Source organism: Miniopterus natalensis, chromosome 11 (assembly GCF_054644295.1).
Source record: "Miniopterus natalensis isolate mMinNat1 chromosome 11, mMinNat1.hap1, whole genome shotgun sequence".
NCBI classification, from domain to species: Eukaryota; Metazoa; Chordata; class Mammalia; order Chiroptera; family Miniopteridae; genus Miniopterus; species Miniopterus natalensis.
Window position 1 is genome coordinate 61,149,725 of NC_142091.1, and position 26,412 is coordinate 61,176,136.

General features: G+C 45.7%; 1 protein-coding gene across 2 annotated transcripts in view; it reads left to right on the forward strand.

Annotated features, from left to right (window-relative positions):
- Positions 1-11,457, forward strand: part of CD44 (CD44 molecule (IN blood group)) — a 79,247-nt gene extending 67,790 nt beyond the window's left edge. For both annotated transcript variants that reach the window (XM_016206214.2, XM_016206213.2), the window contains 4 exons: positions 743-808; positions 3,947-4,018; positions 4,587-4,665; positions 10,544-11,457. In XM_016206214.2, the coding sequence (XP_016061700.2) occupies positions 743-808; positions 3,947-4,018; positions 4,587-4,665; positions 10,544-10,748 (422 nt within the window). In that variant the 3' untranslated portion in view covers positions 10,749-11,457. The remainder of the gene's footprint in view (positions 1-742; positions 809-3,946; positions 4,019-4,586; positions 4,666-10,543) is intronic.
- Positions 11,458-26,412: the final 14,955 nt, after the last annotated feature.

Below are 26,412 nucleotides of genomic sequence, written 5' to 3' on the forward strand. Positions count from 1 at the left end.
CTAGTCTCACTCTAAAGCCTTTTGGTGATGGGTGTTTGAGAAGATGGATTATATTAACTCTTGGTGTTGAAAATGCAGATTTCACTTTTGAAAAATATTACTATTTGAAACATATTCTAAAAACCAGGTATACATTAGTCACACGTTAGCTATCATTCCCCCATTTCTTTTTCACTTGTGTTCAGACATTTTTCTTTAAGTAAACAATTGACTTTTTTCTTTGAATCTTTATAAAATTCAACCCCAAGATCTTTTACTGCACACCAAAACCTTTTTTTATTTCCTGCCTCAGAGAACTCTCTTTAAATGTCTCATGTCCTAAGCCACAGAATACACCCATTCCCAGCAATCACATTTGTCATCATTCAAAGCATAGAGTCCCTATTTCAAAGACACAAATCTCAACACAGATCTGTGAAGACATCATGATATTTTTGTTCATGTGTTACAGTTATTGGGTTTCTACCAAAGCCACACTTCCTGTGGTCAGCCTGACGGTCTGTGCTGAACCAGTTTTCTTAATTTTGATGAAAGCTCTAGCCCACTTACCAGCAGATTAATAAATGAATAGCAATTTGTATTGTAGACCCATTCAAGGCTCCTGTGCTATCATTTTGCTTAGTTTTAAAAGACTAAGCTTGGTGATGAAAGCAAAGTGCATGAAAATGCAAACGTGAGGAAATGCCGGTGGCAGTGTCATCGGAACACACAGCACTGAACCTTCTCTGATTGTTCCTTACAGAAGATCAAGACCCATCTCACCACCCCAGCGGGAGGCACCATACCACCAAAGGATCTGAATCAACTGGTGAGTTTGAGCTGCTTTAGTCGTTTACTGTCATCATCATTGAACCTGCTGATTATTAATGAAGTATGTGGGTCAGCATCTCTCGAAAAGGGGTTCTCAAACTTTCTTAGCATCAGTCACAGTCGCGGGGAGGCCTATTAAATCACGCTGCTGGGCCCCATCCTTAAAGTTTCTGATTCTGTATGCCTGGGGTGGAGCCTGACCATGTGTACTTTTACTAAGTCCCCTGGCGACACTGATAATGATGGAGCAGGGGCTGTACGTTGAGAACTACTGCTTTGGAGAAAACTCTCCCGTCTGACAGGATCAGGGGGAATCCAGGCAGGGTCTCAATTTAACATTGCACTACACCAGAGTGATTAAATACATGGGCTTTGGAATAAGGATGGCTTGGGTTTGATCCCAGCTCCTCCACATACAAACTGGGGATGTTGCATAGAAGATCTGAGACTCAATTTCCTAACCTACAAAATTGGAATAATAATAACTGTCACAGGGTCTTGTTTAAAAGAGTGAACGACAGAATGCAGGAAAGCATTTAGCATAACCCTCAGCACATGGGATAATAACTAGCTGTGATCTGAATTTACTGTGTGCCAGTAGCATTGTTCCGCACACTTTACATATATTAGGTTGGACCATATCAAACTGCCATTTCTGTAGGGCAATAGTCAGATATGAAATGAAGCATATTTTGTATGTTTCATCTGTTATTAACTCATGGAATCATCCCACCTACCCTGAGACCTACATCAGTACTATTGTTATCGCCGTATTACAGGGGACACTGAGCCCAGAGGCGCTAAGTAGCTTAGCTGAGTTGACATGACTAGTGAGTTGAGTGGTGGAGCCACGTTCCAAACCTAGGGGCTCTCACATCGCCTCTCATAAGCACAGTCTGGAGAAAGCGCTCTGTGATGACCATAATTACTACCGGGCATTCATTTTTAATGGATTCCTGTTTGCTGTGACTCAGAGCACACTCCTGGAAACATTACTCCAGGCAGCAAAAGTCTGTCACGAAGCAGGTTTACTGGTGACCACTAACGCTGGGGCTGCTCGAGGGCTGGGCTGGTGCTGTCTTACCCATATGTCCCTGAGCATCATCAGTCCAGGTGCCCCATGCAAGCCAGGTCATCCTTATGAACCATTGTCCTCCCCTTCAAGCCTACATTGGAAGTAGAGTTGCCTCCAGGCTTAAAGGTTCATGCACTTAAAGCACAGTGAAGATGGATATTTGCATGGTGGTTTTAGTAATAACCTTTTACGTAAGAGGACAGGGGTGGGAGGGTTCATCAGAAATGCTTTTAAAGTAAGGACAGAAGTCCCAGACTCTGTGGGGGCCTGGGGTGGGGCATGATAAGGAGCTGTAAGTAAGAGGCAATGCACCCTAAGATCAAGAGACTCCAGCTACTCTAAGTGTGGTCCTTGGGCCACCAGCAGAGACATCACCTGGGAGCTGGTCGGATGTGCCTTTCCTAACCTCAGTTTCCTTATTAGAAAAAAGAGATCAGAAAACTGGCCGAAGTTACCTCCTGTTGTTCTTTCGAAGAACATGAGGTATCAGGAATTTGAAAGTATTTTGGAAATGATAAGGGGCTGTAAGTAAGAGGCAATCACCCTAAAATCAAGAGACTCCAGCTACTCTAAGTGTGGTCCTTGGACCAGAAGCAGAGACATCACCTGGGAGCTGGTCGGATGTGCAGAACCCCCAGCCATCCTAGACCTGCTGAACCAAGATCCTGCCCCTCCACTAGGTGGACTGCACCTGTATGAAGGCTTGACCAGCGCTGCCCTAGACTGTTTTTCTCACAGTGAAAGCCGATCGAATTATCTCCGCGCACACGCCTGATTGGATCTCACCTCCCAACTGCAGTATCAGCATTCCTCTTTGCAGAACTTGCTTTTCCCCGCCAGCCCTTTCCTAGCTGCATTTGCAGACCCCTGGGGCTCAAGGCGAGACCTGCTGTATCTAGTCCATCTTCCTGGTTTTGCTTGAAGTGAGAACCAAGTGGGCGGGAGCCCTCTCTTTTGTTTTCACTCCGGTGCAGGTGTCTATTGTTCCAACCGGAGGTTTCATCTGCCTGCAAACACACCCAGATCTTTCCTTGCTGGGAGCGCTTTTTGGGAAAATCGAAATAAAGAGATTATGATCCATTAATGGCCTCCCTTTCAAATATCAAAGGCTGCTGTGAGTCAGGGAAAGACCGGTGAGAGCAACTGTACCTCTGAAATGGTTTTCAAGGCCAACAATCTCCAGTTTAGAAGGGCAATATCCCCTGACCTGCGCCGGTGAACGCCTGCCAGGGACCAAGGACTCTGGTAGGCAGCTCGAGGAACTGTCTTGGACTCCTGAGGTTTGCAAAGTGAGAGACCACTGTCAAAACGGCATGGGGTATATTGAAATGGCCAGACGTAGGATAAAACTTGAGTTTAACAAGAATGTCAGATCACATAAACAAGAGCCACCCTACCCCAAATAACCACCGTAATCAGGACTTCAGTGCGTGCTGTGCACGGTCTGAAGTTTGACTCTCTTAGGAGAGCTTTTCCTTCAAGGCCCAGCCATCATCATTCTTTGGCTACCCAGACAGGCTGCCCTGTTTTGTTTCTTCCCTTGAAGACTTCGGGCTTCTGCAGCAGCATCCCATTTGGTAGGGAAAAAACAGTTCATTTCAGTGGGATATCTTCAAATTTGTTTTGGATCAGTAAAGGAAGCATAAAAATCACAAAGGAAAAGCAGAGCTTGCCTTTGGGTGAGTCCCTTCACAGAATGCCCAGAGTTTCTTTGAAGACATGACGCCTCCCTCATTTTGGTGAGCCTCCTGTTCCGACTTGTGGATGCTTCCTTTCCTCTGAGATTTTTTCTTTGTTTCCTTATTTTGTTTTGCAGCGGAAGAAAATGCTCAGTCTTCAAAAACAAAGCATGTTTCAATAGCCTATTAGCATGTTACAATAATACATTAGCCTGAATCGAACAACATTTCTGGGGAGACACCTTTCATGTGGCACTTTATAAATGCCTGTGGCCGGAATGCGTAAACCACTCGCGGGTCCAGGAGCTGGCCCTGTGCTCCACTCTGTACGCCTGGTTGTCCCGTCCAAACGTGGGTTGAGAGATGTCGTTTTTCTCCTTAGGACACTCCAGTGGGAGTCAAGAAGGCAGGGCCAACACGACCTCTGGTCCTATGAGGAAACCTCTAATTCCAGGTGAGTTTCGAGCTGTGGGGGAAAAACGATGCTAAAAGCATGTGCATTTTGAAGGATTTTGACAAGTTTTGCCATATGTCCCCCTTCCTCCCCCCAGTGAAGGTGGACAAGTTCAACCACCCACAGAACTGTCCTTTCTCCCACTCACTAGTATGTGGCCTCTAGTTTTGCTTCTTAATAAAATGTAAGGTGGATGCTCTTATATAGGAAAGGAATGTTCTTTTCAAGGGAAGAACATTTTCTTCAGTCTACTTAATAATTGTACCAAGGGCATCTATACATTTCAACAGGCCATTCTACAGTTTTTTTGAAAACATAGTTTTCCTTGAGGGACTTAGAAATCCCTACTGATGGTGAGAGATTAAAACAAAAGGCCAGTTGGACAAACATGGACAGCAAAATCACTCTTCCAATATTACCTGCCTGCTGACTGGGCCATTTGGTCGGACTTATCCATAGTACTGACTGTGGTTCTTGTTTGGACCAGGTCCTTTTTATAAAGTGTGTGTTTGTTTTCACAAAATGTGTTTCCCAAGTTCATGGGCGTCTTTTTCTTTGCTCCCACCAGAATGGCTGATCATCTTGGCATCCCTCCTGGCCCTGGCTTTGATTCTCGCAGTTTGCATTGCAGTCAATAGTCGAAGAAGGTAAGGGGATGCTCATCGGAGCCTTTGACTTTGGAAGGGCATCATTAAAACTTAAGCTTCATGTCCTTGCTGCTCAGAGCCTAGCCCTTGGAACCAGCAGCCTCAGCATCCTGGGGACTTGTTAGAAATGCAGAATCTCAGGCCCCACCCAGAGCTCCTGTGTCAGAGTCTGCTTGAACAAGGTCTTGGAAATTCATGTGCATGGTACAGTTGAAGAAGCCCTGCTCTGGCACACTCTTTAAGAGAAGGAGACACTGTAATTATCTGGACCTCCACTTTTCAGTAGTGGTTGAAAATCTTGGGGATCTTAATTATTTTGGAATTTAAAGCTCATGGAGACTCTAGCTGATGAAAGTTAGGAAATACCTCACCAGAAAGGCATAAAAGTATATACTCATTCATTGATATATTAAACAAATATTTATTAAGTGCATTCACAATGCACAAAAACACCATATAAAGATTCAGGGATTGATCATCCCCTGCTTGAAACCCATGGAAATTTCTAGAACTCTTAACTAAAATGGGCATTGAGTTTATGTGTTTGTTGTTTGTTTGTTTGTTTGTTTGTAAGGACACTGTTTTCTGGACACAGCCATTGAAAGGATTCCTCATGGCCTGGGAGAGCTCCCTGACAGTGAGGTCTATGAAACAATGGAGAACTTCCCCTAGGAAAGTCTGAATAAAGACAGACACATTCCTAGAACTGACATGGGGATGGTTTTCATATCCTCAAAGGTCCGCCTCTCTCCCTACCTCAAACAAGGCCTGTTGTTTCAGAAGCTATTTAAACAACAATAGGTATATCTGGTTGAGCTGTGACCAGGCTCCAGAAATAACACCACCTACAGTGAAGTCAAGGAAAATAGCCATTCTAGCAACAGAAGAAATGAACTTGGACAAGGGTACTCACAAATATAAGTCTCAATTTCCTGCGTAAGATGCTTTCAAGATGCGTTTTTATCCTCCGAGCATATGCATAAGGAACATTAAACCTCTTATAAGTGTCCCTTGAGATTTCTTCTTATAAGGTAGAAGAATCTCATTTCCAAGTGAGATTCCCCTTTATTGTATCACTGGATCATCTAACAGGCCAGAAAATGCCCTGGGTTTAGGTGAAGAACTGGAGAAAATGATGGAATCCTTCTCGTTGCCTTTAGAAAATAGCAAATACCTAATTCCATTGCTGTGTGTGGTCCAGGTAGTATCTCTGATTACCTGAGGAAATTAAATAATGCCACCTGACACTGGTACAAGTTAATAAAAGTGCTATATTAAAGTCGGAGAGCTGTGTTGCTCTCTGTACCTTTGAGGGCATAATTAAAAAAAGCAGTCATGGTAGCTGACTGTATAAGGAACAAAACCGAGGAGAGAAAATCTGAAAGCCCTCCTAGAAGTCTCTATGACTAAGTGAAAGAGATTTTTTTTTAAATTGAATTCAAATAATGTGACTTGAGGGACCCCTTACAAAGAATCTTCATACTTTCCCTCAGCGTCCTTGTTTTCTCTGCGGTTGCTTTTGCTCAGTTAACTATGAATTGCCTGTTGGAGATCAGTCCTTTGTCCCAGGCCCTAGAATGCGTCGCCTCTGCTCACGTATCCAGTCCAGGAGCTCTGCACATGTCACCATAGAAACGGGGCCCCTGGTGCTGTCGGTGGGGGATACCTCAGAGAAGCAGCTCAGCTGTCCCCAAGGGCAGCTGGAGTCCCCGCAGTGTGTCAGGTTAGCTCACACGTCGCTCCCCATCATGTGAGCCGCATAAAGGGGCCCGATTGCTGCCCTCCCCCTCTTCCCGAGGCAGCGGTCACCCTAGCAACAGGGCAAACAGGGACACGCAGGATCTGGCACAGCAAGGACCTCACCAGGAAAGTAGCTGCTTGGACGCCATAAATTACCGTGTCCTGATCTGATAATAGAAAACAGATTTGCCAAGCGGCTGAAGGGCGGTTACGGCTTCACGGGCCCCTTAATGTGCACTGTGTTTCTGAAGTCGCCTCTTTTAATCCTCTTAAAGGCAGGGGCCTTTCTGCTTTGAGCGTTACACATTCGAGAGATACAGAATCTTATTTTCCACAAAGAAAGTTGGGTTGAAAGTAGGGACCTACAACAGGCATTTATTTCCCCAGCAAACATCTTTTGAGGGGCAGCTATGCTGTCAGCACTGGGTAGGAGAGAGAAGATTAAAAACAAGAAGCAGGCCACCCTTTCCCTAGAAGAGTCTTGAGGCTCAGTGGCATCATCTTAAAGGTGCTGATGTAGGGCCCTGTTATTCCCTCAGCTCTTCCCATCCCTGCCATAGCCCACGTCACCTTTCCTTGCTGTTCTTCATGTAGCCAGAGTCCTGGAATTGCAACTTGCCATGAAAATTGGACTTTATTCACTGTCCTTAAGAGCCAACAATGGTTTTAGGAGTCAGTTGGGTTGGCAGATACTCGATGCGGCCCAACAGAAGAAGTTAGGTGGCTTTTCCTTAAAGAATTTATCTGATTTGTATGAGGAGGAAAGAAAAATGTGAGGGGCTGACCAGAAAAGGCTTCACAAACAGAAATGATTCAGGAATGTTTCTACCCTGATTGTGCAGAAAAGGCCTTCGTCAGATTTCACTCTCACGGGGATAATCGTCTTTTCCGTGCACCCCAGAGGGCGGTCGTCCCCCTTAGCTTGGCAGGTCCGCCTTCTCAGAAGCTGCAGCCTAGCTCCCATGATCTGTGCTCACCCAGCCCCCTAGAACACAGCTGGCTGTCCAGGGGAGCTTCCTGGGATGATGGAAACGTCCTACATCTGTCCTGTCCCATCCCCAAACACAAGCGGCTACTGAGCACTCTACATGTGGCTAGTTGGAATTTTATATTTTATTTCATTTTCATTAGTTTAAATTTAAATAGCCACATGTGGCTAGCAGCAATTGTATTGAATGGCCCAGCCCTAGCACAAAGCAAAATAAATCTCCAAATATCTTTAAGGATCATCAGGTAGAAGAAACATAAGATCAGTTGTTAAGTTACCCCCCCAAGTCTTTCAAGAGAAAGTCCTCAGTGCCCTAAATGTTTGTATCCCACCCACCAAGCCTGCCCACCTTCTCCTGGCAAGACTCCAGCCTGGTCCTTCCACATCTACATCGTGTGGTCGCTGTGTGCTCAACTAATGAAAGGATTGAAAGGCATTAGAGTTCGGTGGCGATCTCTGACCTTTGGACTCAGAAAGTCTAAGCTGTAGACACGGCCAGTCCTGCCATAGGTCTCAGATGACAGCCTCGACTACTCAGACTCAGTCTCCAGTTCACTCAATGAAAAGGTTGGGCTGGATTACCTTCGAAGTCCCTTCAGTGCTGATGTTCCTTTTTCATTTTCTCTAACTAAGAATGAAAAAATTAGGACTTGAATTTTAAAAGTACTTATTTAAATGCCTGGCACTAGATACTGGACTGGGTTATTTATAAGAATTATTCTCCCCTGAAAGAACTCAGGCAGGTAACAGAGATACATAAATCCAAAGGGAAACTCAGGCAGGACAAAGCCCAAGCCTTACAAGTCAAATGTCATCCACTTTCAAAATCAGCTTTGCCTACATCAATAACATCAATCCTCCCTGCACCCCATGCACAAACTTTTTTATGCTTATAAATCACTTTCCTGCAATATTTCATTCCACTTCTCAAGCACCCATTAGGTAGGCAAATGGGAATTACTTTAATAAGACACTTCCCTTCCAAAGGATACCTGAAATACTACCTGTGAATCAAAACTAGCATGAACAGTAGTCCATCTTCGGCCTTTTAAGTCACCTTCATAGTAAATGTAAAGGGTGGTGGAGGCAGCCAGAGAAACAAGCAAAATCCATCTTCTGTGGTGCTCATTATATTAACAATCACAGCCAGTGATTCTTGAACATCTACTGTGTTTCAGATACTATTCCAAGTGCTTATCCAAGGCTTTGGTTTCCTCACCCACAATGTTCATGAAAACAACAAATAAAACAATCATAGGCTCATGTATGGAGTGCCAGGCCCCGCTTTGAGGGTTTTCCACAATCTTGTGAAAGTGGTACTCTTAATAGTCTGATATTACAGATAAGCAAGCTGAGGCTCAGAGAGGGTAAGTGCATTGCCCCAGGTCACACAGCAGTAAGGTCTCAAAACCAGGTCTCCCAAGCCCTTGTTCTTGTCTGTGTGGACTCCATCTGTATTCCCAGTCCCACGGATCTACAGTGCTGGTCAAGCATCCTTCCCTCTGCCCTCACTGAGCATCTGGCCAGAGGAGACAGGATCTAATTCCTATACAGGAGGTATAATTTCTGTTTCCCCAAACAAGAGATTAAAGTTTATGGCCTTGGCAGTCTTAGCAGCCATGGCCCACGATCACGAATAATAGGGACTTTGTCTCTACAACTCCAGATATCCAGTGGCAAAGTGAACATTCTGACTTCATACTGTTTCCAAATCTCCAGAAGGTTGGCAGCATGGAGTGAGCTGGACAGAGTCCAGGCTTTTGGTCATAGAGGCCTAGAGTTGAATATTTGACCCTCTGTCTTAGGAGCTGTGTGGCCTCAAGTTTGTTATTAAACTTCCCTGCGCCTCAGTTTCCATTGATGTATAATGGGAATAATAGCTGCTGTTTGGGACTGTTGTGAGGATGACATGAAATTACATGTAATGTGCCTGGCATTCAGGAGGTGTCCAATAAATGCTAGTCCGCCTCCCCTCCCCCTCACCCCACTTGTAGTTGTGAGGCTCTGCACTTTTGCCTCCACAAAGCACAGTCTGACTTCTAGATGTGTAGCAGCAATCATGTTACAGGAAAGAGGAAGCATTGCGTCAGGCTGTGTGGGGTGAGGCGGTGCTGTGACAATGCTATGACTCAGGGACAAGAGCAAGGTCATGCTCTTCCATAGAAGAACATTCTACATGTGAGTCTTAAGAAATGTTACCAAGAAACCTTAAATTATCTGATCTATTTGCCTTGTGTAATTCAACCTCCTATAACCAGGGTTACATAGAAGGTAACCAATGTTAGGGAAAAATCAATAGGCCTTATACTTCTAGAAAAATGTGTTTCATTCTTCTCAGTACATGCAGTGATAACCCTGACGAGGCCAGCAGAGTGTGGACTGCCAGAGGAAGTAATGGGACTTAAAAAAAAAAACTTTATTGTTGACAGTAGTACAAATGTCCCCCATTTCCACCCCCCTCCCTTTGCTCCCCTCCTCCCACCCCCACCCAACCCCAGGCCTTCACCGCATTGTCTGTGTTCACGGGTTATGCATATATGTTCTTTGGTTAATCTCTCCACGTCCCCCTAACGGGACTTTCTTGAATACAGAAATCAGAATGACTTACAATCATCATGTTGACCTTTATCTGAGTCTACAGAAATTGCTAAAGCACTAATAAGAGGCAAACATCTCCGTTGTATAGATGGTGAAAGGAGAATTAGAACTGGGGAGTCAGACGCTCCAGGGGTTGAATTCTGATTCTTTCTTTACTTGCTGAGTAACCTGGACGAGTTACTGAATTTTCTGAGCCCCAAGGTTTCTTCACCCATCATAAAAGATAATAATAGCACTGGCTTCCTGAACTGTGACCCCTGGTTCTCCAACTCAGGTCTGCATCAGAAACCCTTGAAGGCTGTTAAACCACAGGTCCCGGGCCCCACTCCTACGTCTAGGGTGGGGCCAAGAATTTTCATTTCTAACAAGTTCACAGTTGATGCTTTCACTGTCGGTTCAGGGAACCTCACTTTAAGAAGTGCTGATGGTTAAGAGTCAATAAGATGAAACATACTAAGACCATTATAAACCGTAGCGATAATGGTGGTGGCGACGACAGTGATGATGATGAGGTCATCGCACCCTTTTCTCATATGATCTTTATATTATCAGGTGTGGGCAGAAGAAAAAGCTGGTGATCAACAATGGGAATGGAGCTGTGGAGGACAGGAAGCCAAGTGGACTCAACGGGGAGGCCAGCAAGTCTCAGGAGATGGTGCATTTGGTGAACAAGGAGCCGTCAGAGACCCCAGACCAGTTTATGACTGCTGATGAGACTCGGAACCTGCAGAACGTGGACATGAAGATTGGGGTGTAACACCTACACCATGACCTGGGATAGTAATCACAAATAACCATTACAGGGAGCTGGGACACTCACAGATGCAATGTGCTACTGATTATTTCATTGGGGCTCTTTTTTTTTAGCATAAAATTTTCTACTTCTTTTTGTTTATTGTGTTTTATTTTTTGAAGTCCAATTTATAAAAGCAGCATTGCTTTCTGAAATGAGGGCCCAATTAACAATCAACAAGAATTTGACCGTTTCAGTTCCCACCTAGAAGCCGCTCACTCCCTGGGGTGTGCTATGGATGGCTTCTATCAAAAGCCATAAATACATCTTTCTGATCCCAACCTTCCCTCCACCCCACCTCCCAGGCGACAGCCACATACAAAGGACACCCCAGAACTAAGAGGAATTGGTTCCTGAAAGGAAATCTGAATGGATCTATATTTCCCATCCAGGGGCCCAATCCCTGGGCATTGCTTTCCAGTGGGGTAGGGATCGGGGTGTACTGGCTACACATCCCCTTCTCCGGGCCCCTGGAAATTTTTCTGATGCTTCTGAGAATGCCCAAAAGGTCAAGCTAATTTATCTATAGTAAGCTATTTATCTGTTTTTTTGAATATTAAACCCTGGAGGTCCTGTGATTAGGATGATTTTTTTGTTTTGTTTTGTTACTTTGTCAGAGGCATAAAGGGTTTAAGTCCATTCATAATAAACATCTGTACCTTTTTCACTTTAACCCTTTGTGCTGTGATCCTTCAGTTTCTTAACCAGCAAGGTCTGGGTCCTGACAGCTCATCAGGAAGATGTGGAACCGTCTCCCTGAAAGACTTCATCTCAGAGCTAAGCCCTACTCAGGCTCCCTCCACCAACTCTCATAGGCAATCGAGGAGACAGCGCTGTTGTGTTTCTGAGGCTCCGGCGGCTTTCTGTCCGGCCCTAGAGCCAGAATAGTGAGCGGAGGCGCTTCAGGGGTGCTCATGTTTTTATGGCCACCTGTTCTCTCCGAGTGGCTATGAAAAGTCACATTACATTTGCATGACCTACCATTGTGGTGTCCCTCTTCCCTCACCCCATTAGTGATGTCCAGAAACAATATGGAAGTGCCTTTTGACCTCTTGTCAAAGGAGCAGCAGTGGAAGGGAAGGCGCAGGGACGGCAGGGCTGGCCGCAGGCCCTGCTCCAGCCGAGGCTGTGTGCGTTTGCGCTTTGACCTTCCCCTTGTCTGTCCCCGACGAAGCTGCTACGCAGAAGCTAAGTGCCTGGGGACTCTCTCCAAAGCCTGGGGCTTCTCGCCATCCCAGCCTCAGGGCCGGATTCCGAGTTTATGGCCGAATAGGAGATTAGGGGCCTGTCGGCGCTTGGCGGGTCTTCTGTGGCCTTTGTTCGTGAGAGCAGAAGGCCCTGTCCTCCCGGGGGGCTCAGAGCTGGAAAGGGGGAGCCCCTGTAAACGGGGCCCCCTTCCCTAGACCCTGCACAGGCGGCCTGCTGCCCAAACTAATGTGCTGAATGGTGATGCTCCCCAGCCGGGAAGAAAGAGCCAGGAGGAGGAGGGGGGAGAGGAGGGAGAGGAGGGAGAGGAGGAGGAGGAGGAAGAGGGGGAGAGGGAGGGGGAGGAGAGGAGGAAGATGAGGGGGGAGGGGGAGGAGGGGGAGGGGGAGGAGGGAGGAAGATGAGGAGAGGGAGGGGACGGAGAGGAAGAAGATGAGGGGGGAGGGGGAGGGGGAGGAGGAGGAGGAGGAGGGAGGAAGATGAGGAGAGGGAGGGGGAGGAGAGGAGGAAGATGAGGGGGGAGGGGGAGGGGGAGGAGGAGGAGGAGGAAGATGAGGAGAGGGAGGGGCGGAGAGGAAGAAGATGAGGGGGGAGGAGGAGGGGGAGGAGGAGGAGGAAGATGAGGAGGGAGGAGGAGGGGGAGGAGCGGAGGAAGGAGGGGGAGGAGAGGAGGAGGAGGAGGGGGAGGAGGAAGATGAGGGGGGAGGAGGAGGGGGAGGAGCGGAGGAAGGAGGAGGAGGAGGGAGGAGGAAGATGAGGCGGGAGGAGGGGGAGGGGAGGAGGAGGAAGATGAGGAAGGGGGGGAGAGGGGGAAGAGGAGGAGGGGGAGGGGGAGGGGGGAGCAAGGCAGAAGGTCCCGCAGGACCCAGGCTGGGCTGCAGACGGGACTGGGGAGCTGCTCGGAGGGAGGAGGGGCCCTGGGCTCTCCCGCCCCCCCGCTCCCCCCCCCCCCGGCCCCCCGACCCCCCCCCCGCGGCCTTCGACAGGCCCTTCCTCTTCCTCTTTTCCTGGGCGCAGTCCTGGCCGCCTCCGCATTCGGCTGTCTGGTTTCCTTTTTGTTTTCAAGCTGAAAGAACAGAAAATGGACATCTGTCCACTCGTGGCTACGGCCACCGGTGTCTAAACGCCTTCAGCTCCCGAGCCCTTCCCGGCCCAGGGAGGCCAACGCCGCAGCCGCCTGGGACCCGGCCCGGCTGCTCCCTAGGGCCTTGGGGAGTCGCACCCGTTGCTTAGCTGGGATGGTTTTCCTCCCCTTCTAGACATTCCCAACAAATAGGCTGCGAGAGGGGATGTTTTCCTACTTAATTTTGGAGTTAACGATGACCTTTCCTTTGATTACTGTGGTAGTCCTCCATCTGGACCCACCTTTGTGTCCTCAGGATAGGCCTAGCGGGAGCCCCGGGCTGGCACCCTGGGGGCCCTGCACCTGCAGGGTCGCCTGGCGCTCAGGGGCCAGGACGCCTTCTCCCCCGTTTGACATACCGGCCTAACTCTGGAAGCACAGCTTGGCTACACCCCATCCCTCCCCCTGACTTGCCAGGGGACCTGAGCTAAATCATTCGGCTGGGCTTTGTTCGTATTAGTAAGGGGCCAGCGTTCCATTATTTCGCAAAGCTTAAGAGGACAAAGCTGAGAGCTCCCCAAAGCTAAGACTTAGATGTAATTTTTTCTGTAATCATAAATCTTTTGTGTCTCCTGAGGGCTTTCTTTATATTTGTATTGGGTGAAAAATAAAATGGGACAAAAGACACTTTCATACTATATTTTGTAGATTTTAGCCAGCAGAATGGATTTCTCCAGCCAAACCTCTCAAAAAGTTTTACATCAAGACCATGGCACCGAAGACCAATTTCATAGCCAATGTTCATTCAATGCTGGTACAGTGGGGGTGAGAGAGGAAACCTCTCACTTCCCTCGAAGCGTGAAATGTGCTTGAGAACACGGACAGCATGGCTCGCTCACCTCTGTGCCATAGCTGTGCCTTTTGTAAATCACTTTGAGTTTCCGAAGAGTCCTCTGTTGTTCGCATGTGTACGATGACCATTGTTACTTTGACCTTTCATAGCACACCCTTCCTCTGATTTTTGTATATTTATTGATGGGTCAGTAATAATGAGGAAAGCATGATATGTACATTGCCTAGTTGAACGCTTATTGGAAAATATTAAAAGGCTACTGTTTAAAAGTTAAAGAAAATGGACTCAGGAGTCTCTGATTTAAGGGAGGGTGGGAGCCTGGGAGGGGCAGAGCTGGGATTTTCTGCCTGTCTGGGTAATTTAGAAGCACAAGGTTAAAGATTTAGAGAAGAGTCACATTCATATTGTTTTTTTCTAAAAGGGAAAACATCATGGAATTCTATCACTTGAGAGTCTTCTTTTGGAAAAAGTTAAATTTTCCATTGAAGATGTGTGGTCCACATATTTTAAACTAAATATGATATCATGAAGTGTTAGTTCTTTAAAGTCAAGGACTACTTACTCCTGGACTTCCAGGTAAAGAGAGGAAAATGAACATACCTCCATTTCCTCAGGCAAGACTCAAAGGACAATAAGAGGTATTTCAAGATGGCATACACCATCAGGGTCAAAGAGAATGGAAGAAGAGACAATAGTAACAAAAATTTAAAGCTGAAAAGTGATGGTTCATTGGTAACTGAGTGAATTTGGAAAAGCTGAATCTTAATCCAGAAATGGGGAAAGTTGAGAAGTAACCAGATTTGTGTAGCAGAACCCACCACCACCACCTCACCCCACAAAGGCTCAGGACTTGCCAGCATCGGCTACCTCTGGATGTGGTAGGGAGGTGGGACTCAATTAGGAGGATGGGTTTAAAGTCTATTTAAGACATGGTTAGAACCCCAGATCTCCTTCCCCACTCGAAGAAGCTGAGTGACTGTTCTTTCCCAATTCCAGCAAATGACCACAAGTTTAGCCCCTGAATGGGACAAAATAGAGTCTCTGACTGAAGCGCAACAAGGCACACACCGTTGACACTGGAAATATTATCCTGGAAAGTGAATCCATGTGTTGAGCCTGCCTAGCCTTCTGCCCCAACTTGGCTCCCAGAATGTCAACAGCCAAGCACGGTCCTCCAGGCAGAAGTTCAGTCTTTCTGGGAAATCTGATAAGCCCGAGAGAAAACCCTAAAGATACTAACATGATAGTTTCCCAAGGCCATGGCCCAGCAAAGCAATCTATAGTGAAGATCACATCTCAGCCTCAGCAGGACCACACAAGGCTCTCAGCTATCTGCTGCTCACTCTTATACAGAGGAGGCGAGGCGATGCACAGGGAAGGAAACTTAAAAATAAAAAAGATCCTTAATAACCTCAGCAAGGTAAGAGGAGATGGTGTATCTATTAAACAAGAACACAATGCTCGGGTAAAAACATTCAGGGGACGGCTAAAAGAAGGAGCTCTTTAAAATTTAAACATGAAAGCACAGACTTAAAAATAAACTCAATAGAAGATTTAGAAAATACAGTTGAAGAAATGTCCCAGAAAATAGAGCAAAGACAGAGCAATGGAAACAGAGGAGAAAAGATGAGAAAAGTAGAGAATCATTCTAGGAAATCTGATATGCAAATAATAGGAGTTGCAGAAAGAGAAAAGAGAGAAAATGAAGAGAAAGAAATCATCCAAAAAATAAATCAATAAGATGTCCCAGAATTGAAGAATATGAATATCTGGGCAAAAAGCACCAAGTGAGTGCTCAGCACAATAGATGAAAACAGGTCCACACCAAAGCACATCATTTTAAGAAGTCATAACAATTGAGGCAAAGAGATCATTCTGTAAACTCTAGAGATTTAAAAAAACTGGTTAATATAGGAGATAAAAAATCAAAATAGAACTAGACTTCCCAACAGTGACGTTGAAGATTGTGAAACAGTGCCTTCAAAATTCTGAGGGTAGTGTTTCCAAGCTAGAACTCTAATTTAGATAAACCACAAATTAAGTGAAAGGGCAGAATGAAGACATTTCAAATAGGCATTGTCTCCAAACCTACTCACCCATTCTCAGGCAACTCCCAAAGGATGTACTCCATCAAAACAAGGGAGTTACCAAGAAAGGGGAAGTCATGAGCTTCAGGAAACAAAATAAAGGGAATTCCTAAAGTGATGATAAAGGGAGATCCCGAGATGACAGCTATACAGCAGACCTAGAGAACAGTCAGTCCAAATTGGAGCACTGGCTAACAAATGAAACAATAAATGCCTTGGCTTCATTGACGTCTAATGAAAAAGAAAATTACTTTTTGGGTATATCTGTTAACTATTGATGCGTTAAAAACCACTCCAAAATGCAGTAGCCTAAAACAGCACACCTTTATTGTTTTTCACGAGCCCACCCATTGACTGGGTGCTTCTGCTGAGCTGGGCAGGGCTCAGTCGAGCATGGCTACGCTCACAGTGTCTGCGGTTGACAAACACGCCCTCTAGAATCTGTGATGGCTTCATCTGGAATGGCTGGGTGGCTGCAGGCTCTTCGTGTGTCCTGAAAATGCTTTCAGCTGCCTAGTCCAGGCCTGGCAGGGGTCCAAGTGACAGCAGGTGCCCACAATGCCTCTTGAGGCGTAGGCCCAGAGCTAGCACTCTATCGTTCCACCATGTACTGCTGGCCAAACAAGTCACAAGAGCAGCCCAGATTTAAAGGATGGGGAACATAGTCTACTTCTTAATGGGAGGCACTGCAACGCCATATCGCAAAAACTGTGACTGCAAGGAGGCCAGTGACCAGGGCCACAAGGGCCATCAGTCTATAACATGCATTGGAAGATTCTAGTGCTCAAGGGCACTTCTCATGTTTATGCTTAATAAATACACACCATTTGGCTATACTGGTAATAGTATTAATTTAGAAAACCATAAACAACTTTATAAACGCTACGTTTCTTGGAAAAAGAAGGACCAGGGTGTTGTGTAAATACATGTTTGGAAGATTACTGGTATAGTAGAAAAGGCATGAGCTTTGGAATTAGACAAATCTGGGTTTTAATACGGATGCTACCACTGAACCGTGCAACCCTGCTCACACATCTTAACTACTTTGAGCCTCAGTTTTCTCATCTGTAAAATAGGGACAATAAAACCTTCATAGGGGCACTATGAGAATTAAATGAGGTAATAAGTTCATGGCAGTGCCTGGCACTTATCAGGTTCTCAAAACGATTAATTCCCATGTGTATATTAATTTATCTCCCCCATACACACAGTAGGTACTAAACTTCTCCCTTTACCATCCTTCCCCCTCCCAATTTTCCTGAACTCTAACCAGCTTTTAAGTGTGGGTTGCTCTTAACTAGGGTGCCAGGGACCAGAATATTTCAGAACCTAAGGCTCCTTTGATTTTAACAGAATTGCTGTTTGCTTTCAAAGCAAGATTGAAGAGAGAGGAGTCCAGGAAGCAGATTAGCTGTTATCCCTTGAAGAAATCTTGGCCACTAAAGCTGTGCCTGCAGATTAGCAGAAGTTGGGGCCCCACCCATGCTTTGATCGTAACCTCAAGAAAGTTGTCTCACTCCACCTCCACCCAGGCTCAGGCCATTTCCCCCTCTCTTGCCACCTCTTTATCTTGTCCCCACAAGTCATTGAAGCCGGTCTTACTCTGCCATTTCATTCATTTGCCCCTGGGCCTGTCTCCTCCTTGAGACAAGCGAGCCTCTTGAGGGCAGGATTTGGCTCTGTATCTCCAACACACAACTGAAGGCCAAGACCAATGATGTCCTCCAAAGTTACCACCTATGAGTGCTTAGGGATGCCTGCATTGGTGTATCTTTGAGTGTTCCCCCTTGTGGGGAAGGAGAATTCTCATCCCATCTTTAACAGGTGAGGCACTGGGGGTGCAAAGAAGTTAATTATGGTCCCCAAGCTATGCAAGCAGGAAGTGGTAGAACCTGGATCAGAGCTCAGCTCTGTCCAAAGGCTCTGAATTAACACACTTCATTGCCTATTGTCAGAAGCCTGGTAAATTGAATTGGTTGAAATGAAGAGATGTCACCAAATGCTGCAAACCAGGTCAGCATGTCCTCACTCTCTATGCCTGGTGAGGCCAAAGGAGGCTTCCCGAAACCACAGGGGGGGTTTGGGGGTGAGTAAGTGAAGATACACTCATCATTAAAAGCCATAATGGTGACAGATTTAATTTAGGAAACTGTAAACAACCTCATAGTTGCTGTGTATTCAAAAGAGAAGGAGGAGGTCATGTGTAAATATGATTTTTGCTATGATGCTCTAGGCAAAGGGTCAGGGGAACAGGAAGTCTGGCTAAACCATACTCCTTTCCCAGTAACCAGCACCCCAGCCTCGGCCCCGTCCTTGGCCTGTGTTGACATCTGGCCTTCAACACCAGTAGCTTGCCTGTCGGGGCTCCCGGAACCCGCCTCCTCAACCCCACCCCCTCGGGCCTGCAGACTGCTTGCTCACCATGTGATGACTACTGTTTTCCAGGAGTCTGGTCCAAACCACTTCCTCCTTCCTGGCTCCTGAAAGAGGAATGGCAAGGACCTCAGGAAAGGCAGCTAAAGTTTAGTTAGAAAACGGTGGCCTCTAAAGGAAGACTCCAAGTTCAAATCCAACCCCTGCCCCTTACTCCCTATATGAACTTACATAAGCTATTGAATGACTCTGAGCCTCAGTTTCCTCAGCTATAAAATGGGAATAGTAATTACTACCAGAAAGACTGCTGGGGGATTACACAAGATAATGTATGTAAAATGTGTAGAATATAGTAGATGTACGCAGGTGCTCCTCCCTCCTTCCTGCCATCTTCAAAGTTTTTCTTGTGCGAATAAATAGGGACATAGATAAAATATGAGCCATGATGTAGGGGAAGTCAGGGCTATTCCAAGAATTTCTGAGCCCCTCCCACACCTTTCTAAGAATTGGGGTCCTAAACACCTAGCCCCCTCCACCCTTAGAGGTTCAAATGGTCATCAGAAAGGAAAAGAGCTTCCCCTCTGTTTTCTGGGGAAGATTGGACTAGGCAGGATTATTATTGCCAACATCTTACTACACAAAGGCTCTGCGAGAGCCAAGCTTCAGGGTGGCTCCTACGTGGGCAGAGAGGGATGGGGTGGGAATTCCACGGGCCTCGCTCCAGAGATCCCAGGCCCACACCTTGGGAACTTGTCATGCAGAAGTGGCTAGACGGGTTTTCAGCACTAAAGGCTTCCGGGCAATTCAAACTCCAGGCGAGGTTACTGGAGTTCAGGAAGAGTTTTACTTTTTATTTTCTCCTCCCAGGGTTCTTTAAATCTCATTAAGAGATGAAGAAAGAAAAGTCAGGAAAGGCTATCAGATGGATAAAACTAGTTAGAGGAATGCAAGGAAGAGCAGGGCTTGAGCAATTGCTCTGAAAGAAATTAAGTGGCTATTATTTATTCAGGACCTTCTGCACAGGGCAGATGCAGAACTCAGCACAGGTATGGAGTAATTCCCAGAGTCTCAGTGAGGCCAGCACCCCTCTTCTCATTTTCAGTGAGGTCTGCCGGCTTCAACCCAGGGCAGGACTGGCCACACTTGGCCTCTCTTCTCTTCTGCCCCCTGAAGCCACTTTCACGGAGCTCTGGGGCATGGCACCTTCAGAAGCACAAACTCTGGCCCGGGCCACAGAGTCATGGGTGATGCTGGGCTCTGTCTTAGAGCAGCACCAGGCTGGGAGCTCTCAACAGGCAAAGACTCCCTGGCCCCTGTTTTAGATCCCTGCCTCCTAGAGCTTTGTGTAAAAGCTGACGGAGAAAAGTCCTACGTGTTCGTCTGGCCGGCCAACGATGAGCTCCATGGGAGTTTTTCCACCTAAGTTCACATTGTTTCAGAAACCATTTTCCCTGTCCCTTCATCTTGTTGGCCTTCTCTGGCCTGTGGATAATGCGCCCCCAAGTGGACGCTTCAGAATCCCCCCCCCCCCACTTCCATGTGGAAATTGAGCACTTGAACCCTCAAAGTAAAACCAGAAAGAAGAGAGAGAAGGTGGGTGTCCCTGCACCAAAGGCTTAGTGTGGTGTGGGAGCGGAACTGGGTTGCCTGTATGCGGGGACAAAGGTTCAGGGGACAACGGATGGGCCACATTTTCTTTTTAATCAATGTCTTGTGTTTCAAAGATCTTGAGGAGAAGCGAATATTAATTAGGGGCCATTTGTCATCATATGGAACACCTCCCATGTGCTGGCACTGTGCTATGTGCGGGCTACACGTCCTTGTCTGAGATGTGGCCATGACCAAGGGATGTGCAGGGGGGCATCTGCCTATGACGGCGGACCCTGACTGGATGGTTCCTGTGGACCACACACTGTTCAACACATGTTGCATCTATCAGCCAATGAAGGCATTCAACCTCGGTGGTTAAATGGATCACAGAACCCACCTCATAGAGTTATCAGAAGAAACGAATGAGTATCTCGAAGGTCTTGGAACAGTGCCTGGCACAGAGCACTACAAGACTGTGCTAAAACACTAAAATAAGACTCAGAACAACCGTGTGAATTAAAGTACCTTATTTTCTTCATTTTACAAATGGGGAAACTAAGGCACAGGGAGCATTGTAAGTGGCAGGGCCAGATGCCAACATGGGCAGCTTAGAGCCAGGCCCTGCTTTCCTAACTCTTACACCATACGTTCTGCCAGAACGTATCGATCTTTTTAGCAGGAATGAGTTTCAAGACCGCTCCTAAGAGGGCTGGTGTCAGCACTGACAAGCTATGAAATGAATCTCAAAATCGTCTGTGACTCCAAAGCAGTGTATGACTACTAGTTGGGTCTAAATGCAACATACATTACTCGTCCGTGTGGCGTTTGGGGAGAAATTTGATTCTATACCAAATTTTGGCTCTTGGTTTTGGTTTGGAATTACAGGTAGCCCATGCTTTTTGGAAGTTTGCATTATACCACTTCGTTTTTACAAAAGACCTACATGAGTACTTGTTTTCACTAACTGAAAGAAATCCAAAGAGGGTTTTTGCTTTTATAAGAAAGAGTGAAAGTGGGAATAGCGCTCAGCCTTTGTTTTGCAGGAACCTGTTACAAGGCAGCGCGACCCCAGCAGAGACAGTGGCCCCTAAGCTCCTTCCCAAGGAGCTGCACTCAGGGTCTCAGCGTCAAGCAGCTGTAGCTTTGAACTGTGTCTATTAGCATCTAGGCTTTAATCTCGATTCATTTTGTGCATCTGTGAGCAAGATGTGTCTTAAGGTAATTTCTTCTTCGATTTATGCCGTTTGGGCTTATGGAAGGTTTCATAGAAACTCCACTTTTTGATAGCGAAGGTATTCTTTCGGTTAAATGGCTTTGCTAAGAGATCTAGGGCTACTCAAAGAAGAGATTGGCTCATTTGCTGTCTTTTATTGTTCCTCAGAAAAGAATTTAACATTAAAAATACAAAATTGCTGGTCTACTCCATTTCTATAGCAAGGGAAATAGGCTACCAAACATCTGTCTTCTGGGAAATATTGTGAGAACTCAGTGACCCAATGATGTATATGAGAGCCTGCCACATAGTAGGCATGTGTGGAATGAAAGTTTTAATAGATGCTTTCAGTATTCTGCTCAGATCCCCTTCCTCAGGTTGGTACACCCATCCCCTAACTGATGCATTGACAGCTAACAATTCTCAGCTTCCTCCCTTCTCTAGAGAATGGCTCTCTGAAGACAGGACCTGTCTTACCCTGGAAGTTATGTTCCAGTCCCATAAATAGCCCACATCTAATGCCTGACTTATATGGGTGCTCAAAGACAAGTCTTCTTTCCTCAAGCACAGACAACTCAAAGTTAGACTTTCCCTGAGACTATCTTCTTGCTCAGCTCTTTCCCTTCTCTATCTTGCTTCCCTCGTGCCCTTATAGGGTTTCCTGAAAAGTACTCCTTCAAAGAAAATCATGTGAACTTGAATCCTGTCTTAGGAGCTGCTTCTAGGGATCCCACCACAGACAATAGCTACTATTAATCATAAATAGCAGGTTCCTAAGATAAGGTCATACCCCGAAGCTGCAGAAAACTGTAGAGGGGACCCACTTTTTGAGATGATAGCTATGAACGAGCTCCCCCCAAAAACTCTAAAAAGTTTCTTCCAAGTTCTGTTCTTAAAACTGTTGAACAAGAAAGCGGATGTCATTTGTGAAAGACACCAGGGCAAAGGAGGAAAGGATGGCGGGAAGGGAAGCTGCTGGGAATAGACCCAGCCAAGGGAGTTCTGAAGGGTCCTGTTGGGTTGAGTACATTCCACAGAAATAGCCTTTCTCATGACATTTGTCTCTCTAGAACGTGCAATGGCTGCGAGCTGGGAACTCCCCGGAGGACTTGTCCAGTGAAGAAAAGAGTCTCTTCATTTCTGGATGTCCTTCCTGCTTCTCACTGGAAGAGCCAGCTCAGGCTCCCATCCGGGTGAGAGCCCACTTTGGCCGGGCTGAGATTCACTTCCTTTCCCTGAAGAAGTCCAGTGTCTTCCCTCGCTGCCAAGAAGCAGAGCCTGGGCGGGTAACAGGAGCAAGTGTGGAGGGGCAGCTGGAACATCAGCTAGTGCGGGCTCATGATGCAGGGGCTTCTCTGGGAGTAAAGACAGCGTTATCCCAGGTTGGCTCAGGAGAGTCTGTCAACAAGGCTCAGATTTTGGGGGGAGGACAACTGAGCTCTGGGTTCATGCTCATGTCCATGTGATATGGTTGGAAAAGAGGCCAAAATGAGAAGGAGGAAGCATGGCTTCTTCCAGCTGAGTCAATAAGAAGTTGTGATTATTAATGCTAAAAATGATTATAGTGATGATGATGTTGATGACAGCTCATTATGGACTGGACCCTTGCTATGTGCCAAGTATGGTGTTACCTGCCTTACGGATGTTCTCTCATCAAACTCCCTATATCATAGGCATGACTAGCCCCATTCCACAGGGGAGGAAAGTGGGGCTAAATACACAATCCAATAGCCCATAGCTAAGAAAGGGACAGAACCAGGATTCAATCTTGGTTTGCCACCAGTGTCACCTCTAATTCATTTTAAATTAGGGTGTCAATTTCCTCATCTGCAAAAAGGCATGGCTAAACCTCACAGGTTTACCCTCTGAGGTCCTTTCTGGGTGTACACTCTCGCATGACCTTTGTCCCTTTTGCCAAGATGAGAGGAAAGTTTGGAATCAGGAGGGTAAACAACTGAAGAAGGGAGACGTTTCCAGTTGAAATTTTCACTCAGATGAAGGCAATTTGGAAATTCCACGGCCTCGCCCTCTGTGAGCAGTACATTATCCAGGCCTGGAAAACATCTGAGAAGTGACAGAAGCCATTGGAGAATTCCAGGGGAGCCAGGTCATGCAACAAAAGGAGCATACCACGATGCCCACAGTTCTGTATTTGCCTTTTCCCCTTGGCTGGAAGACACTGGATTTTTCCAGACAAGAGTTGGAAGGCTAAAATCGATTACCCCAAATTATGGACAAAAGTAGATCTTAGGGTTCTACGCATTCATTCTGACCCAGTAAAGAGAGATGGTGGAACATACTGATTTATGTCTGCTTTATGGTACAGAACCCTGGCTTCCTGTTTATGTCACTGTGCCTGGAAGGAGGGGTGCCCTGAAGGTTCAATGTCTCAGGTGGAGGCCACACAGCTCATCCTTTGCAGAGACACTGCTCTTTATAGTTCTCTAATCCTCCATTGTGGAGCAAGGAGCTGTAGCTGAAGGGCCTGCAAGTGGTTGTTGGTGTAGGTGGAGGGATTTCTTGTACTTCCTGCAACTTTTTCTGTTCACATCATAGCCAAGAGCCTACTGAAGTTGGTGGAGCTGGCTGGACCTAGCGCATTGCTGTCCAAAGAAATTAAAGACTCAGTGGGCCCCTAGCTACCATCAGAGCTATGCTCAAAGGTCTTGCCCGTGAATCCAAAGAAAGAAGGCTTCAGCTTTAGATTTAAATTCCCTTCCTAAAACTGCTTGGATTTTGCCTGCCTCAGCATTCCTGTTAAAGAGACGAACTCCCTTAAACAGTGTATGGATTACCAGGGGTTCCAACAGAGGCCCATGAATGGTGCCACTGAGGGAGCCCAGGACAAATAGGTGGAAGATCTGAACAGAAACTCTCTAGTCACATGCGAGTGCACACGCACACAATTTTTTTAATATTGTAACTAGGAACGCATGTGTCAAAGTGTCCCTAGGTTACATACCCAGGAGACATATACAAGAATGTCCACAGCAGTACTGTTTGACATGGAAACCAACTGGAAACAAGGCCAATGTCCACCGGCAGGAAAAGGAAACACTGAAGTGCAGTGTATCTTCCATACCATACCCCACAGCAAGGAAAAGGAATCAATCCCAGCCACTTGTAACAACATGGGCGAACCGAGACACAGTGTGAACCAGAAAGGAGATGCTCGGAAAGACTACATGCAGCATGGCACGCTTTTTATAAAGGTAAAAAATAAGCAGCGCTTTTTCAGGCATGCATATGTGTGAGATAGAACTATTTTAAAGCAAGGGAATGGTAAACACAAAATTCCTAGCTGCAGTTTCCTCTGGGGAGTAAAGCAGATGAGCGGGATAAAGGAGGCACAAAAGTCAAGAGAAATGATCGGTGATGCTCTGGTTCTTGCCCTGGGTAATGGTTTGTGTGCTTCTGTATCATCTGGTATTATAACTTACGTATATGTGGTTACATATATCCTGTTGGATGTATGAGATATAATGTTAAAATAATAAGACTGAAAAATAACCTAATTGTAGTCATGATGACTCACCTGCCTGGTAGGATTCAAGTTTCAGAGTTCAAAAGTTTAGAAATTATTTCATCCAAACCTTTAATTTTTTACATGCAGAAATGACTTCCAAGTTGGAAAGGGACTTGACCATGTTTGTTCAACTCTTTACTGACTGTGCGGAGATCAGAACTCCTGTCTCATAACTCCTACTCCACAACTCCTCCTTCCACTCTCACCCCTCAAATTAATTTTTCCTTGCAGTGGTAAATAAAAGCAATATTTCACTGGCCTTCACAAGGACAATAAATGAAATAAATGCCTCCACTCTAGAAGAAATGGTAAGAAAGTAGAATGTGGGGATCACACTCCCTAAGCAAGCAAAGTCACATTTCCCTCTGGCCATGTCCTTTTTTGAAAGAGTGGTTGATATTGGTCAAATTGTATCCACACTAATGTGTTAAGTTTACCACAGCTCTGATCTGTGGCTCTTTGCTGCTTTAAAACAAAATGGCAGCTTAGGTTTTTATTGGTGAACATATTTTCTACAAATAAGATTTTAATAACATTTTGAACATGCATGTGTTGTAGACTTGACTCCAAAGGAAGGAGAAAAGTGTCCTTTCAAATGAAGTGTCCATTATTTTCATCAGCAATTTAAATAAGTTGTTGACATTGGTGAAAAGAATTGTAATGTATCACATCTATGTATTTTACTTATTTAAAAACAAATATTTGCCTCTTTCCCCTCTCCCCCCAAAAGAAAAATAAGAACAATTCTAATCCAAGCCTTTCTATTGAATATGGGGTGCCCTGGAGCGTAAAAAGAGAACCCGCCATTCTCTCACTGGGTTTCCATTCTTGTATGTATACCTTTCATTGCCTGAGAATCTCATTATGCTGAGTATGATCTTACTTTTGAAGACCATGCATTTTATTTCTACAACATGGCTGTTAATTGCTTGCCACTTACTTCCATAGCAATGATTTCCAATCCTGGAGAAAGACATGCTGTGTTGGACTTACTGAAAGACTACGTGTTTGGACATTATCCTTTATGAATGATGGAAGGAAATTTTATAAACTGATAGTCATTACAGCTATTCACAACTACTTCCAGTTTTCTTCCTGGGCACCTGGTAAGACTGAACTTCCCTGCTGCCTTGAAGTCAGGTGAGCCATGTGACTTGCCCTGGCCATTCAAATAGGAGCAGAAGTAAGGTATGTGACATATGAGAGGAGGCTTTAAGAGTCAGTAGGATTTGCCATGTTCCCTCTTTCCTATATTTAGCAACTGCAAAAGCATGCAGATGAAGCTCCTCTTTCAGTGAGGATGGCATGGAGCAGAGTCCCTTGGTCAACTTGTGATGGATATGTCCCATGAGAAAGAAAGAAATCTTAGTTGTTTTAAGTTGCTGAGATTTGAGGGTCAGTCCATACTAACTGATCCACAGGGGTCATTTTGATTATACACCATACTTGTCCAACTCACTAATTTTAGATCATGTGACTCCAGTATATATCTAGGCTTCCTAGAAAATATTAATTTGGACACTGCAGTTTAAAATCCTCAAATTTCTCCAAAAGAAACACTGGAGGCTCTTACTAGGTAACCAACACTAGTTTAAAATGGGAATTGAAGGCAAGACAACAACCAAGAGAAATTGAAATCCACATTTATTGATGAGAGATATATACACAAAAGTTAAAACACTTAGTGAAATCTTGGATTCACAGATTATTTCCAGTA